Source organism: Pseudomassariella vexata (genome assembly GCF_002105095.1).
Source record: "Pseudomassariella vexata strain CBS 129021 chromosome Unknown BCR38scaffold_11, whole genome shotgun sequence".
Classification (NCBI taxonomy): Eukaryota; Fungi; Ascomycota; class Sordariomycetes; order Amphisphaeriales; family Pseudomassariaceae; genus Pseudomassariella; species Pseudomassariella vexata.
The window spans coordinates 999,707-1,023,069 of NW_024467966.1; the positions used below are offsets into that span (position 1 = coordinate 999,707).

Consider the following 23,363-nt stretch of genomic DNA (forward strand, 5'->3'; position numbering starts at 1 on the left):
GTCGTACTAAGCGCTCAAGCAAACCACGTGCTACTCAATGCGTGAGTCTTCAAGCATGCTGCTGCCACATGGGAGGTCGTTCACCAGAATACAGTCACGGAACTCTACAGGAAGGCAGGTAACATGCATACCCATGTGTTCATCGTATGGGTGACCTTCACTTACTACTAAGCTTGAATCTAGCGCGACTAGTAATCTAATATACTGTTGCTAACCATCCTAATGATTTTCTTGCCTGTGGTAAGGTTGGTACGTTACAGTTATGTTCGTATCTATACATGCATAACAGTATATCTGATACAAAGCTTCACCCTCTGGCACAAGCAGTTTCTCGACACCTCGGATCCACTGCTATCTGACTAAATTCGATCCCTATTATTCACACAATCCATAGCCGAAATCACAATGACATCAAGCGCAAACGTCGGCTAGGGACGATGTTGCTTGACAGTCGTTCTGATCCTATTGGCCAATGTCACGAATGCCCCTCCCCCTAGACACGGCTTTCCCGGTGGGCAAACCCTCACCCAAATGAGGCTACTTTTATCACAATACCCCTGGTTGTCCGTAACATAAAAGCACTAATCACAATTGTATCAGTAGTCATCCAAACTGAAACGACACCCATCATGATAACCCTTTTCATCACGGTACGAGTCACTATGACCCACATCGTAATGGCACCCTCTATAACTGCAATTCTCACCACCACCGCGCATAGACAGTTTCAGGGTAACTTTTTCACACTGACACCAAGACTGAATGAAGCGCAACACCTAAGACAAGACTCTAGGGCATCAAACCAAAGCAAGGCAAGAAAATATATTCAGCCAAAAAGTGAAAATGAATGAGTAAAAACGTGAACACCAGGGATTCGCTGGTGGTTACCCACCCAACTACTAATCTAGCGGTATAAGGACTGGCGTAGATGCCATGGTGTTGACGAAGACGAACAACTTGATCTCCAAAAATGGAGTCATCGCATCAGACATCTGACATAAGCAGATGCGGACCATAGGACAATAATCAATGCTAAGTATATGGCTAAACAGCTTCCAAATCCGACTGCTTCTGAGATGCAAGTCTTGCATCCAATAAACCACCGTCGTCGCGCTGGGGGGGTGCCGCATTGGCGTCTCAGAATCCCATCCGAACTTGACTTTGTCCGACACGGAACCCACTTCCCCGCGTGACTTATACTCCTCCGGGACAGGCATTGTCCGCCAAGCTTATCCGCAGTGGGGATCGTCGTGATCGGTCAATCTCGTACACTTTGGGGAATATCCTAGTCGAGATCGGATACCGATGTCCTCGTGCAAATTTGCGCGTCGGGGGGTGGATCTTTAGGCCTTAAGTCGTCACAGAAAACACTTCTGACTCGTCCAGCGAATCTACGAAACACAGAGCTCCCGTTATGGCCATCCCACAGGAATCAGTCGATGCAGTCCTGGAACACGTCTTCAGACATTTCCAATCCCAGCGCAGCCAGCACCCTTCCACAGATAACAAGCCACAAAAACCCTTCATCCTCGGCCTCTCGGGCATGCAAGGCTCGGGCAAATCAACCTGGGCACAAAGCCTAGCTAACACACTCCGCACATCCCACGACCTCAAGGTCGTCGTCCTCTCGCTAGATGATCTATATCACACCCACGAGAACCTCGTCAAGATCCGCGAAGGCAACGAGGGGAATGAATTATTCAGGAATCGCGACCAGCCGGGGACGCATGACGAGTTGCTTGCGGAGAAGTTCTTTGGGGAGGTGCTAGAAGGGAGAGAGTTCAAGGTGCCGAGGTTCGAGAAGAGTTTGTTCAATGGTGAGGGAGACCGCGCGCCTGAAGCGGAGTGGGAAGTTGTTGTGGGGCAGCCGGCGGTGGATGTGCTTATTTTTGAGGGCTGGTGCGTTGGGTTCCAAGCTCTAGATGACGATAAACTAGAAGAGAAGTGGAAGGCTGCGAGGCAAGTTAAAATGAACAATATTAGCGAGGAAGAGAAGCGGACGAGGATGCTCCGCACGCATGCGCTGGAACACGTGAGGGTTATCAACGAGAATCTGCGGCGTTACAATGAGACGTTCATGGGTCCGGAGTGTTTTGATTATATGGTGCATCTGGACACTGATGCTCTGGGGAATGTGTACAAGTGGCGTATACAGCAGGAAGAGGCGCTGAGTTCGGCGAGGGAGACGGGAATGAGTGATGAGCAGGTTGTGGATTTTGTGAAGGTTTACATGCCGGCTTATGAATTGTATTTAGATAGGTTGAGGAGAGAAGCATTTCCACGCCCGGATTCTCAAAAGGTGAGCAAGACACAGTTGAGAGTGGTGTTAGATGAACGTAGAAGGGTTGTTGGCGCAGAGGAGATATAGGGGCAAAATAAGAGTAGGGGGATGAGTATCGGCATGAGCCAGGTTCATGAATATAATTCGCGTTTTTCATGTAGAATATGGGTATTGCTTTGACGGTGGAGACAGTGAGGTGTTATTTGTACTTCGAAGTACTCAACGTTCTTAACTTATTGGAATCATTTTGTGAAATGGTTAGGCTATGGACCAAGCTTAGTCGCTGATTGAGATAGAAAAGACCCGCAAATAACCCTTCGTGAAGCTACAACCTAGGAATTGATATTATATGCAGCTTTTACGGCTTTCCACACCATCCTACTCTACGACCAAACCTTGGCTTTGCATGAAACTATTAGCTACTCAAATAAGTTCATACTCAAACACACCTTCACCCGTCAGCTGTATATTAGCCCAGTTCCCCTCAACAACCAACTCCTATCCCCAAGCAATACCAATACTAACCCTCTACCTCCTCTCTCTACATAAACGCATAATTCATCTAATGATTAAGACAAGTACACCCGGGCAGCAGCCTCACCTGCCTGGATACCAAGACGCTCTCCATACTATTAAACTGCAGCCGACAGCACTGGTTCTTGGCGTCAGCAATCCAGCGCTCCCTATCTAGCGGCTGCGAACCATAATTGGTCCCCGCCGTTGGCTCGCAGGGTTGTGGTCATGTCAGATAGGTCATTGAAGAATCGCTCGATGGCAAAGATGTACGGGGGCATGTACACGGGCAGACAGAACGCGGTATAGAGCACGGATTATAGTTTGGTGAGCATAATGGCCCGAGTGGCTGTTTTGAACACACGAGGCTGCTAATTGGGAGTATAATTGTTGTTGAAGCGGTCGGAAGACGAATAGGGTTACGAGTTTAGACTGAAAGCGAGGAGAGCGGTGCTGATAACTGATAGGGGTTTTATAATTTTTTACTTGTAATCGACATTCATCAAGGCCTTTTAATTACTTCAATCACGACACACACATGTAGTCTATTCAGAAACCTTCCGCGATTTTTAGTATTTGCTAACGCCATGATTGTGCTTCTAGAGTGCCCACCAGATACTTGGCATTCGATTACTACCCAAGACTCTAGATGCTTGGCAATGGAAACCCATAGACTTTCGAGCTGGATTTTATGGGATTTTCGGGTCATCTCCGAAGTGGTCGGAAGGTATCTAGATCGCAATGGCGCCAGTGGACGATGTACTGCAAGTCGCAGAGCTTAGTATCGGCTAGGCCAGCCTCCCGTTTCAATGGAAACCAGTGTGTGCACAAGTGTGATTCTCACAGGAATCAAACCGTCCAATTTACTACAAAAGCTTGTTTCCCCACGTTAGCTCCAAAATTGAAGTTGAGACAGGCTTGCCAAAGCTGCGAGGGGTGTGAAATGATATCCAAAGAATTACCTCTTCGGCGTCTTTCTACTCCAAGATTATGTTGAACATAATTCGACGAGAACATTTAAGATCAATGATGAAGATAGAACCATATTTCAGTTGTTTCAAATATCATAGCTCAAACAGTATTTTCAATATATTCTTCAGGTACTACGTAGGAAATCCCGGCGCTGCTAACTGGTGTGTAATCATCGCACTGCCCAGGTCCGTTTCCGCACCACCCAACGCCTCCTAGTGGCAATATCATGAGCCTAGTATGAAGTTTCTCTAGCTACCCATGGATCCTCAACTTCTAACCGCTTAGTAAGCATACTGCAGTCCATCCGTAGAAGCCGACTTGTTATTCGTCCTGATGAACCAGAACCTCAAAACCCACGCAGACGCAATGGTCAAGAATGCAAAAGCGCAGTTGCTTGACATGGCGATTAGATAACGTGGCCCATCGTTTTTGGGGTACAAATACGCCGTGTAGATGTAAGATGCATTGGCGACGACATTGACAATCGACAGACTGACGGCCTTTTTGTCACGCGTCTGGCCCAATGTGGCGGATACCCAGCCGAGGATGACCGAGTTGACGGCGGAGGCTCCAGACGCGAACAGGAAACAGGCTAAGTACCTTGCACCGAAGTTGAGCGTCGCGCACGAGATGACGAATCCCACGAGCGCAGCTCCCATAGAGAAGGTGATGTGCCAGTCCGTTCGTTGTAGCGGCCCGATGTCCAACCTACCAAGTATCCGAAGAAGCCAGACAGGAGGTAAGGAGGACAGGTGAGTACCAGCGTGATGGTGGAACTGAACCCCAGACTGCCGACAACGGTGGGGAAAAAGTTGTTGAATGAGCAGGCCGAGAGATGCATGTTCTGCATAAAGCAGAGTAGATACAATCTCGGGTCCTTGATCGCCTGCATGAGCCCGGCTCTGCTTCCCTTGCTCTCCTCGCCGCCGACCGTGTCGCGCTGGATGCGATCATGCGCCAGTTGCCTCTCCTCAGGCGTCAACCAAGAAGTCGTCAAAGGCGTGTCAGGAAGCAAAATTATCCCAATCGCCGCCACTCCAAGCGTCACTACTCCCTCGATGATGAACAGCCACCGCCAGCCCTTGATCCCGTGCGCGCCATTAAGCGTCTCGAAAGTAGCAGCGGCAATGAGCCCCGCGAAGGCCGTGGCAAAGATATTGCCCGAGTAGAGAATGGATATCCGAGTGGCGATCTCCTTGCGCGTGTAGAAGACGGACAGCAGGTAAAGGGCGCCCGCGTAAAAGGGCGCTTCGGCGATGCCGAGGAAGAAGCGGACGACCACTAGGCGCTTGTAATCCTGAACCAAGGCCGTTAAAGCCGATATGATGGCCCAGGCGGCCATGCAGGTGCACATATACCATGAGGGGCGGATCTTACCCGAGGACATGAGCATATTAGAGGGAATTTGCATCAGGAGGTATCTGGGTGGAGCTGGGGGTTAGTTGTTGTTTGTACTCGGGGATTTTGTCCACGGCGGGGATATAAATATTCAGTTACTTACCCGACGAAGAAGATCGAGATGCACGTGTTGTACTGCGTGCCCTCTAGGTGCAGGTCATCTTCTAGGCCGTTGAGACGAGCATTGGCGATCGCATTCCGGTCAAGCTAAAGGATGTGTAAGTACGAGACATTGCGTTTCTTTTTTTCGGGGGCTTCCAGGTCGAGCTTCTGAAGACGCTTACGTAGTTCATAAAGTACATTGCCCACAACATGGGCATGATCCTGTATTCGAGTTTTCTCACAAGCTTGATCTCCAAGGGATCTGTCTTTTTGACAGCACCGGAGTAGTCACCAACAGGCACGGTCTCGACATCATTCTTCTCTCTGATCGACAACGACTCGATCATTTCGGCCTCGTATTTGCCCGCAGGCATTGTTTTCTCAACCGCCATAGTGACTCAAGGTTGCGGATATCGGGTTGATTGACAGAGCTTCGAAGACAAGATCCGAGTGAGGGCAAAGGGCAAGAGTGTCCGAGGCCTACGACGGCTTGAGTACTTTAACTTGCGCCACCGGAAGAGCCATGGCTTTTTATTTCTGTCACTTTTAATGTCTTCCACTTTGCCAAGTAAATGTAGCGCCATCATGGGCTCAGAACCATGGCACTGGATCAAGCCAAGCCCAGCGCACTATCCGTTTCCCCACGGGGAAAACTTTGATAGCGGACTTTACCTACTCCGAGGTGTGCCCTCCCGTTGGAGTCGAAAGAGGAGAAATCCCCAGGTTCCTAGTCGCCATTCGCCGCATTAGATCTACTATGGGGAAATTCTAGTTTACCTTCTAGAAACCCTCGTATATTCTGATGCGACTACAATACAGCTTTCACCGTCATTAGGGTTTTCATACTCGCTAGACTCATCTGTACTATCCTCAATTTCACCAGCCTCGATTTGAGCCTTCCGAATAGCCTTGATATTAGTAAACTTCGAATTAGGGCTCATCTTGACCTTCCTCCGCTTCCTAGCCCTACTAGCCTCAAGCTCTGCCTCTATTGCCTCAATCTTTCGCTGTGCGACAGCTAACTGTTAGTCCTTCTCATCAAAGCCCTTTTGAACTTTCCGAAAGAGTAGCCGCTGGGTATTTGGATCACTATCAAGCTTGCTGAATAAGCTGAGTTGATCTTGGAGCTCATATCTCCTCTTAGGCGTTGACCAGGCTACTGCTGATGTCTCTAACGCCCAGTCCTGACTACTAGAGTGCCCTTTGCAAGTCTGACTAGGCTGTTTGATTGGTGCTGACGTATTCTCAAGGAGCAGGGGGCTCATAAGGGGTCTAGCTATGCTCGAAGGCCAGAGACCAGTAGATTTCCACCCACTGATAATGTTCTTAATGGTCAATGCTGCTAGACGTGCCTTTCTATAGCAGAGGAGAAAGTTTCTCTTCCCTACGACAGTAGTAGTATCCCATTGGTTAAGGTAACCAAGCTCTTTCTTATAGGCTGCCTTGAGGGGCCCAAAGACTGACTGATCGAGAGGCTGGATAACGTGGGATATGTGTGGCGGTAAGAAAAGCAAGTGTATCTTGTTTATGAAGCAGAGGTACATAAACTCTGTCGTTTCGTGGCTACTATGCCCATCTAGGATAAGTAACCTAGTCTCTTCAGGGTCCTCTGGTTAAGTCAAAGGAATAAAGATCTTTTGTAGCCACTCAATAGCTGTAGAGTCTGACGTCCACCCATTCTCTGTTGCTGTAGACCTCCAGGCTTCGTATGGAGTCAAGTCTAGAGGAAACCACTGCTGCTGGACAGACTTCCCCTTGTATATCACAAGTGGGGGTAGTGAAACGGGGTCAGGCGGTCAATAGGATATACCTACCACCTAACACACTGAACAGACGGCTCCAGTACCAACAGATCCCATCTTTTGGTCTTATCAGACGAAGATCGTGGTACTGGTTATAAGAGTGAAGCTCTTACACGTCTGGTGCGCGAGTTGGTCGGATGTGCCTCTGATACTCGTATCGTGATAATAGGATCTCGAACGTAAAGATAAGCTGAATAACTAAAATAACTAAATAACTGACTGAAAAGCGAAGGTGAAGATATAGATAAGAAGGAGATGATGATATGAAGATGAGGATGATGATGCGTGAAGATGGAGGACTCGTGTCCTACTCTGCCTCTGTGCCTCTTAAAGAAGAGAAAATAAACTTTCTCCTAGCCCCGTAACCTATTTCCCTGATTTCCGGCCTTACCCTGTTACATTCGGTGTCTCCGTGGATCTGTAGGATACGCTCGGCGAAGTCTTTGAGCTGTTGATGGGTTGGTGGGAGGCCTAGGGCAGCCTGGATTCGAACCCATTCAGCCAGATGGGATTCCTGGGCTGGAGAGAGCCTCTGGTAGTCAGCGAAGGCTATATCTCTTGACTGGGCTCCCTGAATCCGCCCTGAAAGAGTAGACCTTGGGACACCATGCTCATATGCTGCTTTTCGGAGGCTTTGACCGGTAGCTATTGCTTGAAGAACTCGATAAATATCATCTTCGGTATATTGACTCATATTAGTGTAAAGAAGACGTACGTAAAATTTCGTAATGATTGAATCGATATTAGTAAAGAAAAAAGAGGTTGAAGTTAGAGGCTAGCGGTGTTGATGAGGCATTTTTGGGTGTCCCACATGTGGGTGTGGGACGTTATGGGTTGAACAATTGAGGCCCATCAGTTTGAATGGAACCATGATCGGAGATGTGGGGTTTATGCGTGGCGCCATTTCGCGACTTGATCCAGCATTCAGTGATTTAAAACAACAGTATCTACTCCCGCCTCCCGGCCGGAATGCCAGTCTTCTATGCTTCTGATCAGGCCGAGATTAATGTCTTATGGCCAAGTGCCACAGTGGCTTCAGGCAGTGGCTGTGTACACGCTAACTAGCTCCCCTAACTAATTGCCAATAAAGCCAATGCCTCGCAGTCTCCAATTCCGACCGATTTACAGGATGACGTTGACCTGTTTTTCGATGACAATGTTAGCCTGATTAGATCCTCAAGTATGGCCTTACTACCAATGATTGGCGCGTGATCCGGGCTATTCAGCTCGTATTAAGGGACTTCGCAGTTATCTCAAAAAGCCTGCAATCGCGCGCTGTTGTCAACGATGACGAGGAGGGCAAGGCCGGCGGCATGTGGGATTACTTCCCTTCATTCGAGATCTTGCTTGACCATCTCGAGCGCTCTGCCAATGAGGGCGTTGTCTATATAGAAAAGAGGTCTCACAATGGTCAGCTAAATGGTGAAGATATCCCAATCTTTGAAGGTATGGCGCTTAACTTTTCCCTTAGCTAGTACTAATACGCGATTTCTTTACAGGACTTGACCTTAAAACGCGCCGCACACTCCAGGTTTTTTTGCGTCTTGGTTGGAAAAAGCTCGACGAGTTCTATACCAAGATGACGGGGCTCGCGTACTATGCTGCCGTAATCTTCCATCCTTGCCGAAAGATGAAGCATCTCGACGACGCCTGGTCGTCGATACCTTGTCGGCAGCAAGATACGTGGAGGGCTGACGTAATGGGCAAGCTAAGGATGGAGTGGGTTAATAACTATAGTACCAAGTAAGTTAGCGTGCTCTTGTGCGATAATGACTAATTAGAGATGCGCCATAGGGACGTAATTACCAGCGAGCGTCCAACTGAGCAGAGCGTGGCCTCGATGAGCTTTGCTCAAAGACGTCTATTCTTTAGGCAACGTAGTAACAACTCCACGATACCCGACCCCGGTACGCAAAGCATACAGAATACCCAGGCGACAAGAAGGACGAAGATATACAAGTCTAGGGCGAAGCGTCCGGCCCAAGTTACCCAACCGCTGCCGCCAATCGAAGATGAGCTCGATCTATACCTCGCCGAGCCAGTCTGCGACATCGCAGTATACAAGGATAACCCAATACGATGGTGGAGGGATGTTGGTCAGCGACGTTTTCCTCGGCTTAGCTATATGGCTATAGATTACCTTACTATATCTCCGTCAACCGAGACTGAGCGTCAATTCAACAGCGCAGGGCGTATGTTGAGTCCGTTGCGGAATCGCCTAAGCCGATGGATCGTATCACAGGCCCAGAGCATACGGTCTTGGAGTCTGAATGGCGTGTACACACCACAAATTCCCCTCCATTTGGTGGATAACAATGATTGGCGGCTTGTTGTAAGAGCAGCTGGCCTCTCAGGGCTGGACGACGAGGTTATGTAGTAATACCAAAACATCAAAAACTATCACCATTCTCGCCGAGCGACCCACCTAGCGATACGTCAACGCTCGACGAGCGTCCTTAAGGCCGCTCGCTGGTCAGCGAGCGAGAGTGGGTCAAAATGCCAGCGATACGATCGATGGCTAACCCTAGTTGATTGGACAAATAGTCGCGGACCTCGTTGAGTAGAAGATTAACTGCGGGATCTCCAGGTATATGTGCTATATAATGTGCATCGTTCTCATGTAGATGTGTAGGGGTTGGTATGCTGATATCAGAAGGCTTCAAAAGTTCTTTGTTCGGAGCACATGACTGCGGGAACGGAGCCTGAGAGCCTGTAGAAATAGCCATCGTGTATCAGGCACGATAGCTAGGTTGGCGAACGTAAGGGTGTGAGCAGCAGGTGCCTTGTATTTCGAGCCCATTGGTGTTCGACAAGGCACGAAGCGGCAACACCTCGGACGGGCCGGGTATGTGGCTGCCTTAGGCTACAACAGGTCGGCTGCAGCCGGTACAGCCTCGACATCGAGAACAATGAGTGACAGTACTACACTTTGCTTTAATGTACTGCAACTGCATCGCACGATTATCGACAAACTGTTTCTGTACATTTAATGCGTATCTGCTCCCCTGTTCCCACCTGGTCCTTTACAACAATTGACCGGATCGACCCTCTAGTGAAGTGGGGCCTCCGGATCTAAAGAAGCAACTGCGATTTTCTCCATCCTCTTCCTCTCAATGGCATTATTCTATGACATGATCACGTACCTCGTCGTCTCTCTCCTCGTGATCGCGTTCCTCTATGACCAGTTCACGAAGAAGATTCCGACCCGGGTCGACCCCCGTCAAGCCCCAAAATCGAGATTTGGGCTCGTCCCGGCAGGGCCGCATAGTTCACCTGTCCGTGCCGGAGGGATAGAGTAGGCGTGATTCCTCGCGAGTTAATTGGAGCATTTCTGACACGCCTAGTATCGTTTTCGTCCATGGCCTTGGATCTAACCCCGACACGACGTGGCGAGCGAGGTCTGATGCACCCGAAGAAGCCCTGCCGGATAGTGAGCGGTATGTGACCTGGGTTAGCGACTTCCTTCCCAACGATTTGCATACAGCGACCCGAGATATCCGCATGTTCTTCTATAACTATGATTCATACTGGAAGAGGGATGCAATACACACGCGGCTCTCGCATCTTGCCCATGTTCTCCTTGAGCACATCAAGCAGATCCGGGAGTCTGAGCAGGTGAGTAATGACAATGTATACGACTTTGGATTGCTGCTGACGGCCCGGCCTCCAGGAGCGAAGCCGGGACCTGATTTTCGTGGGATACAGTTATGGGGGTCTAGTGATCAAGCAGGTAAGTGGGCAAATGCTCTTCTCTAGTCGCGAAATCTGACCATGGTAGGCACTTGTTCAAAGCTATGCACGTCGAGGCCCGAGCCACGTTACCGAACATATCAAAGCGATCCTCTTCTTAGGTACGCCGCATCGTGGGTCTAGCTTCAATGTATGGGGACGGCTGGCGGCGCGAGCTCTCCAGCCGCGCGGTTCCAACCCTTCAATCCTAGCCGAAATAGAGTACGATTCGACTTTATTGCTAGACTTGCACAGGACATTTGTCAGTATCGTTCGACATGATTTATGGGTGTTCAACTTTTTTGAGCAACGATCGACGCAACTTCTTCGACTATGGTTCATCCAATGGCAACAATTCGTAAGTAGGTTACTAAGCTGAAGAAAGCATTCTAACAGGAGATCTAGTGTGTTCGTGAGTCATCTGCAACGTATGATGGACCACATGTTGAAAACATCGGCCTGTCCGTGGACCACTCTGGGCTTAACAAGTTTGGTTCGAGAAACGAAAGCTATAAGATGATCCTATCGAAGCTTCGCAACATCACGGCATCTTCAGCTCGGTCGGTAAAGCACCACTACGCCGTCCCGCTCGAGACCGTATCAACGTTTACCCAGCGAGACGAGTTATGGAAACAACTTGAGGAAAAGCTGCAGATACGACATGAGAAAGCAAGTGTTCCGTATGGGGTTACCATTCACGGACTAGGTGGTGCTGGCAAATCCCAGCTGGCGCTAAAGTACGCGGAACATTATCGAGATCGTTATAACCCAATTCTGTGGATTGATGCGACAGATGAGGAGGCGGTCCGATCGAGCTTCAAAAGATGTGCTGCAGAGCTGGGTCTCCCAGAAGAGCAGAATAAGAGGCAAGGCTCTGCTCTCGCTGATGCGGAGGCTGTCCAGGCGGTGCTCCGGTGGCTCCGCGACAGAATGGAGCCGGATGATGAATGGCTGTGTATCGTTGATAATGCCGATGACCTCCGCTGGGGAATTCAGAAGATAATGCCAAAGGGGGGAAGAGGAAAAATTATTATTACTAGTCAGAACACCTTGAGCCAAAAGCTAGTTTCCGGGGGGTGCGAGCAGCTTAAAGTCGATATCATGTCGCCGCTAGAAGGAAGGAGACTTCTTCTCCAACATCTCGAGCTGGATGTAGTCTCAGCACCCGGAGAAATCCAAAACAGCTGCGATAAGATTGCGCAAAAGCTTGGATACCTAGCACTTGCTATTGACCTTGCAGGCGCCTATATTGGCAACGACCCTGATCGTGAGGGTGCTCTGACGCAGTATCTAGCAGACTACGACACGCATTGCGACGAGCTCTTGCAAATGGATAGTTTTCGGGGACTTTTGCCAACGGAGAAGACAGTGTGGACGGTATGGGACACGACACTCCAAAGAATTACGAGAGAGAACCCAAGACTACAGCCTAATTTGCTTTTAACGTTTCTTGCACACTTCAAGGGCACTATTGTTCAGGAGGAGATGTTTCGACTAGCAGCTCTTGGCTGCGCTTTCGTCGATGATGAGCTCATCGACGGAATACCTACAGAGCTTCGAAAACTTTTCTTATCTAAAAGCGGTGAATGGGACAGTTTCCTATACCGGCAGAGCTGCAACGTACTGCTCCGCTATAGCCTGCTGCAGCTTGTGCACGGTGAATGGTGTGGCGTCATCATGCACAGGCTGGTTCAGTGGCGGGCACTACAAAGCGAACAAAGTCGAGGATGGAGTTGGTGGTATATAGTGTTTATACTAGCAGCGTGCCAACAACTTAGCGAGGACGAACGCCAGCCCGAGTTCCGTCGACATTTGATAGTGCATCTCCCACATATTTCCGAAATTCGCGGTAATGATGGTGTAGATTCGGAGAGGCAACATGATTTTATACGGAGCACGTTGAGTAGGGTTTTTTATAGTGAAGGCCGGTGGGAGGAGGCCGAGGAGCTGGAGGTGCAGGTAATGGAGACGAGCAAGACGAAGCTCGGGGCGGACCATCCCTCTACACTTACGAGCATGGCCAACCTAGCGTCGACGTTTTGGAACCAGGGCCGGTGGGAGGAGGCCGAGGAGCTGGGGGTGCAGGTGATGGAGACGAGCAAGACGAAGCTCGGGGCGGACCATCCCTCTACACTTACGAGCATGGCCAACCTAGCGTCGACGTTTTGGAACCAGGGCCGGTGGGAGGAGGCCGAGGAGCTGGGGGTGCAGGTGATGGAGACTCGCAAGACGAAGCTCGGGGCGGACCATCCCTCTACACTTACGAGCATGGCCAACCTAGCGTCGACGTACAGGAACCAGGGCCGGTGGGAGGAGGCCGAGGAGCTGGAGGTGCAGGTGATGGAGACGAGCAAGACGAAGCTCGGGGCGGACCATCCCTCTACACTTACGAGCATGGCCAACCTAGCGTCGACGTTTTGGAACCAGGGCCGGTGGGAGGAGGCCGAGGAGCTGGGGGTGCAGGTGATGGAGACGAGCAAGACGAAGCTCGGGGCGGACCATCCCTCTACACTTACGAGCATGGCCAACCTAGCGTCGACGTTTTGGAACCAGGGCCGGTGGGAGGAGGCCGAGGAGCTGGGGGTGCAGGTGATGGAGACTCGCAAGACGAAGCTCGGGGCGGACCATCCCTCTACACTTACGAGCATGGCCAACCTAGCGTCGACGTTTTGGAACCAGGGCCGGTGGGAGGAGGCCGAGGAGCTGGAGGTGCAGGTGATGGAGACGAGCAAGACGAAGCTCGGGGCGGACCATCTCGATACACTTACGAGCATGGCCAACCTCGCTTTAACTTGGAAAGCTCAAGGTCGACAGGCAGATGCTTTAGTGTTAATACAGGGCTGTGCGCAGGCTCAGCAAGGAGTCCTAGGGCCAGAGCATCCAAATACTCTGTCGACTCAAGCCATCATAGAAGATTGGAGCATCTAGAATGCATGTCCTTTTGCTCTGTAATTATGAGCTGTTGGACTTTCTTTACTTGTGTTCTGGTTAAGCCGTTATTACTCAACTTGTTGGTCTTGAATTTTCCTTATAGCCTACATTTATTGTGCATTTTCTCGGGCGTTGAGATTCAACACCGACTCGGTTTAGATGGTGACCACATCACCTTAATCAGACCATATATTTATTACACGCCACTGGCACATTCATATCCTGTGAGTCGGCACAGTCTCTCCTTAGTGCAGTAGCTATTTGAAGGGCTAAGTCCCCTGATATCTAGAGTGTCTATGTGCTGGTGTTTTTATTAGCTGCTAGCATGATATGCTTGGACCACGTACCATGATACGTAAATCTTAGGGGTAGCGGTGCCTAGGTACCCTTGAGATAGTATCTCGTCCAGGCTTCTTGGTGATCCTGCACTGCAGACTTGCTGCAGCCAAAATTGTGGCAGATAATGACAGTACTTCTAACGTGAATGTACACCGAGCTGGCCACCCTTACATAACGTATTTCATCCCCATTCCGACACCCCTGTAAACCCCAACAATAACCACACCGCTATTTACACTATCCTTTTATTTCTCAACCACTTTTGCTTCAATTGACTTTATTCCAAGTATTCGATCTGATCTGCTATTAATGCCTTCATATACGGAAGAAGACCTCGCTGCCGCCGTTCTAGACGTCGCAAATGGTAAATCTGTGCGACGCGCCGGCCTGGATTGGGGTATACCAAGGACTACACTTATCGACAGACTTCAAGGCGCTGAATCAAGTCGCGGACTGGGTTTTGGTCCCGGAAGCCCTTGGACTAGCCCCAACGCACGCGCAAATCAAGGAGCTCGCGCAGCGCGTCCTAGCCCTCAAAGTTGACCACCAACCACTCGGCAAGAATTGGCTGGAAGCCTTTCTAAAGCGTCACCCAGCACTAAAAACTAAAAATCAACGCCGTATCGACTCTCAGCGTATCAATGGCGCGTCTACCGAGGTAATCCAAGCCTGGTTTGCTTCAAAATTACGTATTCCTGCAATTCAAGCGATTAAGCCGCAATGCAGGTATAATATGGATGAGCATGGCCTTATGGAGGGTCAAGGGGGCTCTGGGCTAGTTGTCGGGAGCGCTACCTTACGCACAATACACCAGAAACAGCCTGGTTCGAGGGCGTGGACGTCAATTTTGGAATGTGTGGATGCCCTCGGCAATACCTTACCCCCCCTGGTTATTTTCAAGGGCAAGGACGTCCAAGAGCAGTGGTTCCCTGATAAAAATCTTCAGGACTTCAAGGACTGGCGCTTCAAGGCATCCCCCAAGGGCTGGACAGACGATACGATAGCTATCAAATGGCTTGAAGACGTTTTTATACCCCTTACGCTTCCGCAGGACCCTTCAGACACTCGTTTACTTATTTTGGATGATCACGGTAGTCACACAACTGATACTTTTATGTCTCTTTGCTATCAAAACAACATATACTTATTATTTTACCCCCACACTCATCTCATGTCCTTCAGCCCCTCGATGTTGGGGTGTTCTCAGCTATGAAAACGGCATATCGCAAGGTCGGGTTTTTAACCCTATTAACTGATTCAGCACTTATTGGCAAGCGGAATTTTATGCGCTGTTATGCCAGAGCACGCCAGAGGACCCTAACGGCTCAAAATATCAAGTCTGGTTGGCGTACAAGTAGTCTATGGCCCCTAAATGTCGCTAGGCCCCTTACTAGCCCTCTTCTGCTTGAAAATAGCAACCGCACACGTCACCAAGGTCCAGACATTCTTATTACAACCCAGCAAGTCCAGAAAACGCTCCAGACTCCTTCAGAGGGCAATGTTGTATGGTCAACGCCAAAGAAGAGCGTAGATATAGAGCGCCGGTTTAGGGAGTTCAATCGACTCCAACAAACTAACATGACTACACAACGGCAGCGATTTAGAAAGATGAAAAAAGGGTTTGATGAGAAGGATTATCTATTATTAAGCGCAGAATTACAAATTGAGGGCTTGAAACAGCGATTGGAGCTTATGAAGCCACGGAAAAAAAAGAAGGTGCAAATAAGTCCAAACGCGAAATTCGCAAGGATTGAGGACGTACGGCGGATGAGGGAGGTATCTAATGAAGCTCTTGTTGATGATTCGGGTTCAGAAATATCTAATGTATCTACTGTCGAAAGCGATTGTATAGTTGTTCAGAATTGAATTTGTGGTGGTTGTTTGAAATTGCAGTGTTATTCGTGGTGTTTTGTTTTATAGGGTGTCGGAATGGGGGTGAAATACGTTAACCTTGCATAGAAATTTTACGATAGTAAAACCACAAAGCCGTAAATCAATTGAAACTACTCTGAATCTTCCTCTCCAGAAGATGGCAATGCGATGTTACAAGTTCGCGCATTATGCCCAGTCCCGTTGCAAATACCACAGCGCCTCGGGCGCGTTTCAACACGCTTTGCGTGACCACCATTTCGGCGCTCTTCTTGCTGTATCTGCGTCGCCAACTCCCTAGAGTCCCGTAGGTCCTGTCCTTCTTGGAAAATAAGTGATTCTCCTTCCCGTAATTGCATTTTTAGTCCTCCGGCGCCGGCTTAGCATCTTATTTGCCTCTCGAAGCTCAGCGCACTCGGCCCGTACGAGGGCGAGCCGCCGTTTTTACGCGTTTGGAGGGTGCTTCGGGGGACTTGGTACGTTTTTGCCGCTTGTCAGAGACTAATGTTTTGGTCATTTTTGAGAGCTTGAAGGGCTAGCATTAAGTCTGCTTCGTTGTATGACTTTGCCATAATTGGTTGTTGAGAAAATCAAACATTAAGTTGGCCGGTCGCGTTGGCGCATGAAAGTGGCCAGCTCGATGTCATGGCCAGCTCGGCGTATACATTCACGTTAACGTACCCCACGGTCCAATTGAACACTTCTTAAGACCTCGTACAATAAGACATAAGTTAATTCAACTATAACGTAAAAAAATAATTAAAACTACTCGGAACTATCTTCTTCAGATATCTCTTTACTATTCTGACAAGTACGCATATTATGACCGGGCTCTCCGCACGTCCTACAGCGTTGCTGAAGTATCTCTGGCCTCCTCGTACGACTACGACTCCAGCGCGATTTATTATCTAACTCTCCGTTAACTAGCTTCTGAGACTGTAAATCTTCTCCAGCTTGTATACGAAGTGATCCTCCATACTGTAAACGTTTTTTCTCGTATAACGCCGCCGGCTAAGTGTCTCATTTGCCTTTTGAAGCGCGGCGTTCTCACCCTCTAAAAGAGCAAGCCGGTGCATAACCTGCGTCGTACCCTTCGCAAACTGGTCAAGTGCAGTAAGTGTAGCTGTCGGAGAACTATTTTGATGCCGTATAACTCGGTTTTTCACGTATTCGGTCTGGGATTGTGCCTCAATTGGGTTATTTGGGGTCTTCGACTCCCAGATAATAGGAAGGCCAGACGAGGTACCCGGAGGTGTTGGAGTATGTAACTTCACATCTAACTGTGAAATCACATATTCCGGATCGTACGGTACGAGTCCTGCCCCTCGGAAATGTGAAGGTCAACCCTCGCAGACCCACTACAACCAGGTGACTTGCAGCTGGAACACCTGCCATGGCAGTGTCAGATGGGAAGCCAACCATAACCCTTGTAGGAGCCCCGCCAAGCGTGGATGACTTAGTCGCGCTCCCTCAAACCTAAGTTGTGATCTTCTTTCCTTCGCTCCTTAGAGTAGAATCTTCGTCGATAGCACCTAATCGAGGTCTCTACCAATGCGATGCAACCCAGGTCGTGACAGGAAACCTCCTTGGGTATTTGATATCGTAAAAGTTGCCTGGAACGCTTTTAAGAACGCGGAGAGGAAGTCCTCCTTCGAGATATGGGTAATATGTGCCCGCATAAGATCCTCAATTTCTTTACCGTACGCTCTTTTCAGTGCACGAAAACAGCCGATATCGAGAGGTTGGAGCTTATGCGACGAATGAGCAGGCATACAGAGTGTGATAATAGAGTTCTCTTTACAGTAGAGCTCGAAAGCGGTCGAGTGGTGGCTCTCGTGGCCGTCGAGAATTAAGAGGCGATAAACACCTTTCGTACGAAGCTTTGTATGTTGATCGAAATGTCGAATCCAGTCCTCGCCTCTTTCATTTGTAGTCCAGCCATTTTTCGTAACCGCGATAACCCAATCCTTTGGTAGTAGGCTATTTTCGTACCACGAAGATAGGTGAGTTTTACCAGCAAAGATGATATACGGAGGGATAGTATAGCCGTCCGATCCGACGCCCTGGATAACTGTAACCCATTCCCTATTCCCTTGCTGTACTGCTCTAGGTCTTCCACGTCGATCAGAGGTCGTTACAACTATCTCGGATGAGGTTTGACCCATAAGTGTAACGAGGATACCACACGTCTCACAATATAATAGTCAGGTAGTGCAAAGGGTAGCTAGAAGTAGGCCAGTGTATGGGTGCGTATATTGCAAGACTGATTCTTGAAGAATCTAAACTAGGTGCGAGCGTCTCGAGTTCTCCTCTTAAGCTGGGCGGTTCCGGGGTTTTACCGGATCGGGGCGAATCCCTCCCGACTCAGCTTGTCAGCTGAGACCGGCCCGCCACAACGGCTCTTTCCTTACAATAAGAAACCCAGTCTCGTCATAATTATAGATATCCTCCTTGTCGGCTGGTGTAGTTGGTCACTTCGCTGGTAGATAAGTCCCGATTTGAGCCTCGCCCACTTGGGTCGGTGACGAGTCGCGGGTTCGAATCCCGCAGCTGACACACAAGGGGGTTTAGTCAACCCTTACGGCGCGCTGCCCACCTTGTTGACTTCGCCTACCTAGCGATAATAGGGAGATTGGTGCAGTTTAGGATTACGAGCATCCTAGCCAGTCGACCGTCAAGCACTACGTCGGCGGAATATAACTCGACAGCCGGTCCAGAATTCGAACCGTTAATCCGACCCCTTATCGGACCTCGCCTATCCGATAACGCTCGTCGGCGAACCCGTCCCCTCACGATAGAAGGCGCGCAGCAAGCCCTCTCGCCGCGATTCTTGCGAGTGTCTAGACCACGTTACGGTCTTGTCCACTTGAGCGTATGGTTGAGATGTATACGCTCGACGAGAAACCCCAATTAGCAGATACTACGACTTATCGCGACAAAAAATAGTCGAGCATCTTCTGCACATCAGCAGCATCCCACCCCTGAGGACGAATTTAAGTGCCATATTACCACACTTATCGGTAGTTCAGGCAGGGGTTGTAGCACAGACTTAGGGAGGGACAGGAGGTTTAGTACTCGTTTGGCTACAAGTTTACCTGTATAACCGCCCGACGCGGCTTAAGGGCTGTTACGAACCGTTGGTTCTAACCTGGCCAAAACCAACCCGACAGGCCCTACAATAGGCCATGACGGAACCCCGCAGGAACAAAGCCCCATAAGGACGGAAAGGAACAACTAGGCTCACCGACTGAAGGAAAAGGTCACGTGATAGGGATCACTCTGCCAACTACTTGGGATCACCAGGAGCGACGTGATCCAAGTGATCCAACGAGATCAGTGAAGGAGAGATGGATATATAAGGGACAGGGCTCTCAGGCATTTCATAGATAGACAGTATCTACTTCAGTGATCAATCTAAGCATCAATCTAACCCATTGGTGAGGCAACTGCCTTAACGACTCTATTCTCGATGACGCTACTTGAATACTTCAGTTACCCAAAGCACTATACTCATACGTCAGACCCCGATATTACTGCTTGAGGACTCCGCAGCAGGACTTACTTACTAGCACAAACCCTTACAGACTCTTTAGTGGTTTACGCAGCTAGACTATTAGAGGTTTCGTTACACTGGCCATCCTTTCCCAATTGTCACGGGATTTCAAGTGCAAAGTGAAGGACGAGAGTGCTCAAGCGAAACAAGCTGCCAGTCACCAGGTAGGTACCAATAGCGTAGTATAGGGGACTCAATAACGACAAGTTAATCGCTGCCCTCTCTAAAAGAAGAGGGGTCACAGCAGCCTAGTTATACATTTCCGACCCCTGTCCAGGCCAAGCCACTGTGGCTTATTTGCACCTGACACCAATACAACAATTCACACCCCATATGCACTCGCATCAAAGTGTTAACCTCTTTGTCGAACGACCCTTACTACGACTAGGGCCTCCCTAGAGTAGTTTATCTTAAGTAGTATAGTAAAAGAGTTAGGGTGAAGAGGCGGCAAAATCTTGAGCATGTAGCCGGAATAATATACGCTATTTCATATCTTAGTTACGAATACTGTAGTGGGGCAAAGCCGGACAGCAGTGAAAATGGAACAAGAGGGGATGGTCTAATCAGACCAAGCCAGTGCCTATCATACCTTAATCTTATTCCTCGGAGTCCTGGTTGTTGTGCTTGATTTCCGAAGACAGGCGTCCTACCCCAAAGGTCATCCCCCTTGGTATTACAAAAGGACACATCCGACCAACCTGTGAACCCAGAGTTACAAAACGAGCAAGAGCTTCGCTGCTACAATCAACGAAACAAGAGCCTCCTGATCAGGTAGAAAACGCCTATTCAAGTGCCGTCCTGACAGTGTGCTGGGTGGTAGGTATATCCTACTTACCGCCCGACCCCGTTTCCATACTGAAATCTATTCCACACCCGAGGTATTCTTAAGCTCTAGTAATAGTATTATAGCGACGATATACTCAGAGTACTCCTTCAATTTACAGGTTAAGGCTTTCCTTAAGAAGATATTAGCAATCCGTACTATATACGACGCTAGAGTAAAGGAACTTACCGGCGGGAATGCCGTCCCTATTAAGGTCCAGGGCTCGTACAGCTATACCGTATATATTAGCTCTGACCTAGAATACGTCCTCGCGTCCCTAACCCTTAAGGCCGAAGTCGCTTCCTTAGCGACTAAAGTGTATAGCTTACTTGCATCCCCAAGCTTCATTAATTATCCTAAACACCAGCTGCTTGCAAATGTCAACTCTGAATATTATTCGTGGGCCAGCTCCATTTTGAGCTCTAGTATATTCCAGAGAGTGTGACCATCTACTTCAGGCAATTCACTGATGTGCAAGAGTAATATTTTTAGATCGCTTTGGGATTTCAAAACCAAGATCTCCCAAGCCGCACCCCAAATGAATCTATAATGCCGGTAAACCCACCGTGAACCTCACCGTGTTCGCAATAATCGGAATAGCCGCAAACAACACTGTGATGGTACCAAATATGCTCAACGACAGACTGGACAACGCAGCAGCGCGAGGATCCGATCGCAGCAGCATAGCGGTAGCAATGGCTGACGAGTTGGCTCCCAGTGTAACGCCTCTCGTGACATAATCATCTGCCACACACAAATCAGTTCATGTTCACCAAGTCGCTGTCAGTAAACCAAAACTCACCTTCTGGAATCCTAAACAGGGCCAATATCTTCTGCCCAAACAACGCCCCAAAAATCCCACTCGTAATCGCCACCGCCGCAACCGTATACGGATCGCCGCCCAGACTATCGGTCGCCGGAATTGCCAACGCCAGCGTCAAACTCCTTGACGCGAAGGCCAGACTCCTTTCGGCGGAAATCCCGATAATGCACGAGATATATGGGTAGGCAAACAGGGAACCAATTGACATGACAATGCTCGGCACCACAATAGCGAAGAAATGTTGGCGCAGCTCGCGACGATATTGGAACATCGGCAAAGCGAGGGCGACGATACTAACATCTAGAACACTGCTGAATATGTCTCCCGCACCCGGGAGGTTGTGGTCCCCCTCCCACAGGGCAAGGTACTTAGCACCAGTTTTGTATTCAGTGAGCGCGGTGGTGAGGGTGCCCCCCTTGATGAGGGCGAGGATCCAGAGGCCGATGGCGGTGAAGAGCGCCGATACGAGCACAGGGTGAAGGTATTGGCGCCAGTTGGAGGGGATCGAGAGGGCGCCGAGGTAGGTTAGTACCGCGAAGGAAAGTTGCATGGGCATAGCGTAGTCGAGGACGTAGTATATGGGGATTCCTACGAAGAGAAATATGGAGAGGTAAATTAGTGCAGGGAGGCGGCTCGTGAGCTCGGCGGCCCAGAGTGCTGATCGTGAGGACGGCTCTGGTGCTTGGGATGACAGGGAGGGCACGTGTTCAAGGACACCGTTTGCTTCAGAGCTTGCTTCCGGGGCCAATTCTTCGCTACGGGCTTGCGAGGAAGCTTGCGAGGGGGCTCGAGATGTCGGTGGCGGCTGAAGAAGCATGTTGGTCGACGACGGGACTGCTGATATTGTGAGGGGGGTAGGAGTTTCGCCGCCTCTTGGTGTGACAGACATAGGGATATCGTCACTTTCTGCGCCCAACTCCTCGGCACGCTCCGTCATGGCTCGTTTGGAAGTCCCTAGGGCGACCTGTAGTCCTCTAACCATGTATGCAGTGACCGCCATCCCGACAAGATACCCGACGACTGGCAATATCAGTATCTCTCACAGGTTTGTTTAGTGATGATACCACTTACCGAATACCGCGATGATTTTGAACACTTCGACCGCTCCTATCGGCGGACTCAGAGGCAGCAAGACGAAAGACGGACTGAAGAAAACATTGATCCACCGCAGAGACCATCCGCACTAATCCCGAGTTAATACACATTGCTCGCTTCATACGTACTCATTGAACCGTACCGGTATCTCGATGAGATTCACAAATTTGCGAGTCCAATGCTCTCCGAGAAATCGCTCAGAAAGCAGCAACGTGAACAAGAGAACCAGCAGGCAGGCCACAGAAGCTGGGAAAGTGATTCTCGCAACCCTCAAAATCTGGTTGACCCCAAAGCAGGCGGCCAGAACCGCCAAGATTCCAACCGGAATCCAGAACCAGGACTGGATGACATGGTGCCGTGAGTTTCGCACCGCCTATCGCGTGCTGTTAGTAGCTGATAACAACAATCGACGCTGTGATAAGCGGGTTTTCTCACAATCTTGACAGCTGAAATCAAGTCGCCAAATAAGTCGTCTTTTCCATTCCCAATTGCCATGTTTCCGATTGATTAACGATCCGCCGTGGGTCGTGTAGGAGTAGTGTTGAATTTAGCTTCGGGAAAGCGTCTTGACTGACTTGATTGACTTGGTCTATAGACCGTCGCAGTCTAACTTTTTGCAGGCATTCTATTTTCCACCATGACTCGAAGTCGCAGATCGCCCCTGCTCAATGGGGTTAGACACTCCGCTAGCGCCCATCACTAAGTATGCCGATTTCGGCCATTAGAAGAGGCTCTGGAATTCTTGGCTCCTAACATGTGATGACGATGATGGTCATATTGCACAACCACCTTGACCCGCATCATCGAAATCACGTCAAGTGTAAGCAGCCATCTCCTGGTGTCTGAATCAATACGGTAAAGCCCGTATTTCCTATGCCCCTTGCCTGCTGAGACGGGAACACAAGCGAGGCTGACTTTCGCGAACCCGGCTTACAAGAACTTCAAGGTTGTCATCCTGCCAGACAAGGAACCCGTTGGTGTAATATCCACGGCTTATGGGGCCTGTCTGTGTGCTTTAGAGGTTCGGCGCATCGCGGTAACGACCCAACTTGCTTGGAAGCCATGCCTATTCACTCGTCAAGGTGAGAAAAAGCTTAGCTCGCTTCGATGTAGAGCCCGCATAAGCCATGTTT

The 23,363-nt window shown here is 49.5% G+C and overlaps 5 protein-coding genes and 1 non-coding gene across 6 annotated transcripts; 4 read left to right on the forward strand and 2 right to left on the reverse strand.

The window, feature by feature from the left end:
* Window positions 1–1,414: 1,414 nt before the first annotated feature.
* On the forward strand, window positions 1,415–2,368 carry BCR38DRAFT_349832 (P-loop containing nucleoside triphosphate hydrolase protein; the record flags this gene model as incomplete). The annotated part of the gene is made up of 1 exon (XM_040856519.1): window positions 1,415–2,368. The coding sequence occupies one exon, from the start codon at window positions 1,415–1,417 to the stop codon at window positions 2,366–2,368; it is 954 nt and encodes a 317-aa protein (XP_040712985.1).
* Window positions 2,369–3,874: 1,506 nt separating this feature from the next.
* Window positions 3,875–5,658, reverse strand: BCR38DRAFT_526322 (major facilitator superfamily domain-containing protein; the record flags this gene model as incomplete). Its single annotated transcript, XM_040865349.1, has 4 exons — window positions 3,875–4,334; window positions 4,394–5,187; window positions 5,268–5,371; window positions 5,449–5,658. 4 exons carry the CDS (start codon window positions 5,656–5,658, stop codon window positions 4,048–4,050), a joined length of 1,395 nt encoding a protein of 464 aa, XP_040712986.1. The 3' UTR covers window positions 3,875–4,047.
* Window positions 5,659–13,473: 7,815 nt separating this feature from the next.
* On the forward strand, window positions 13,474–13,914 carry BCR38DRAFT_442418 (uncharacterized protein). The gene has a single exon (XM_040860815.1). It carries the CDS (start codon window positions 13,516–13,518, stop codon window positions 13,723–13,725), a length of 210 nt encoding a protein of 69 aa, XP_040712987.1. The 5' UTR covers window positions 13,474–13,515; the 3' UTR covers window positions 13,726–13,914.
* On the forward strand, window positions 13,728–14,029 carry BCR38DRAFT_442421 (uncharacterized protein; the record flags this gene model as incomplete). The annotated part of the gene is made up of 1 exon (XM_040860816.1): window positions 13,728–14,029. One exon carries the CDS (start codon window positions 13,731–13,733, stop codon window positions 13,983–13,985), a length of 255 nt encoding a protein of 84 aa, XP_040712988.1. The 3' UTR covers window positions 13,986–14,029.
* Window positions 14,030–18,389: 4,360 nt separating this feature from the next.
* On the forward strand, window positions 18,390–18,492 carry BCR38DRAFT_t256. Its single transcript has one exon. It is a non-coding gene; the product is annotated as a tRNA-Thr (tRNA).
* Window positions 18,493–20,856: 2,364 nt separating this feature from the next.
* BCR38DRAFT_487824 (LrgB-like family-domain-containing protein) lies at window positions 20,857–22,725 on the reverse strand (the record flags this gene model as incomplete). The annotated part of the gene is made up of 5 exons (XM_040864199.1): window positions 20,857–21,056; window positions 21,115–22,155; window positions 22,207–22,318; window positions 22,373–22,603; window positions 22,666–22,725. 5 exons carry the CDS (start codon window positions 22,723–22,725, stop codon window positions 20,857–20,859), a joined length of 1,644 nt encoding a protein of 547 aa, XP_040712989.1.
* Window positions 22,726–23,363: the final 638 nt, after the last annotated feature.

Coding starts and splice junctions, on each gene's coding strand:
- BCR38DRAFT_442418 (XM_040860815.1), top strand. CDS start 13,516: ATGGAGACGAGCAAGACGAAGCTCGGGGCGGACCATCTCGATACACTT.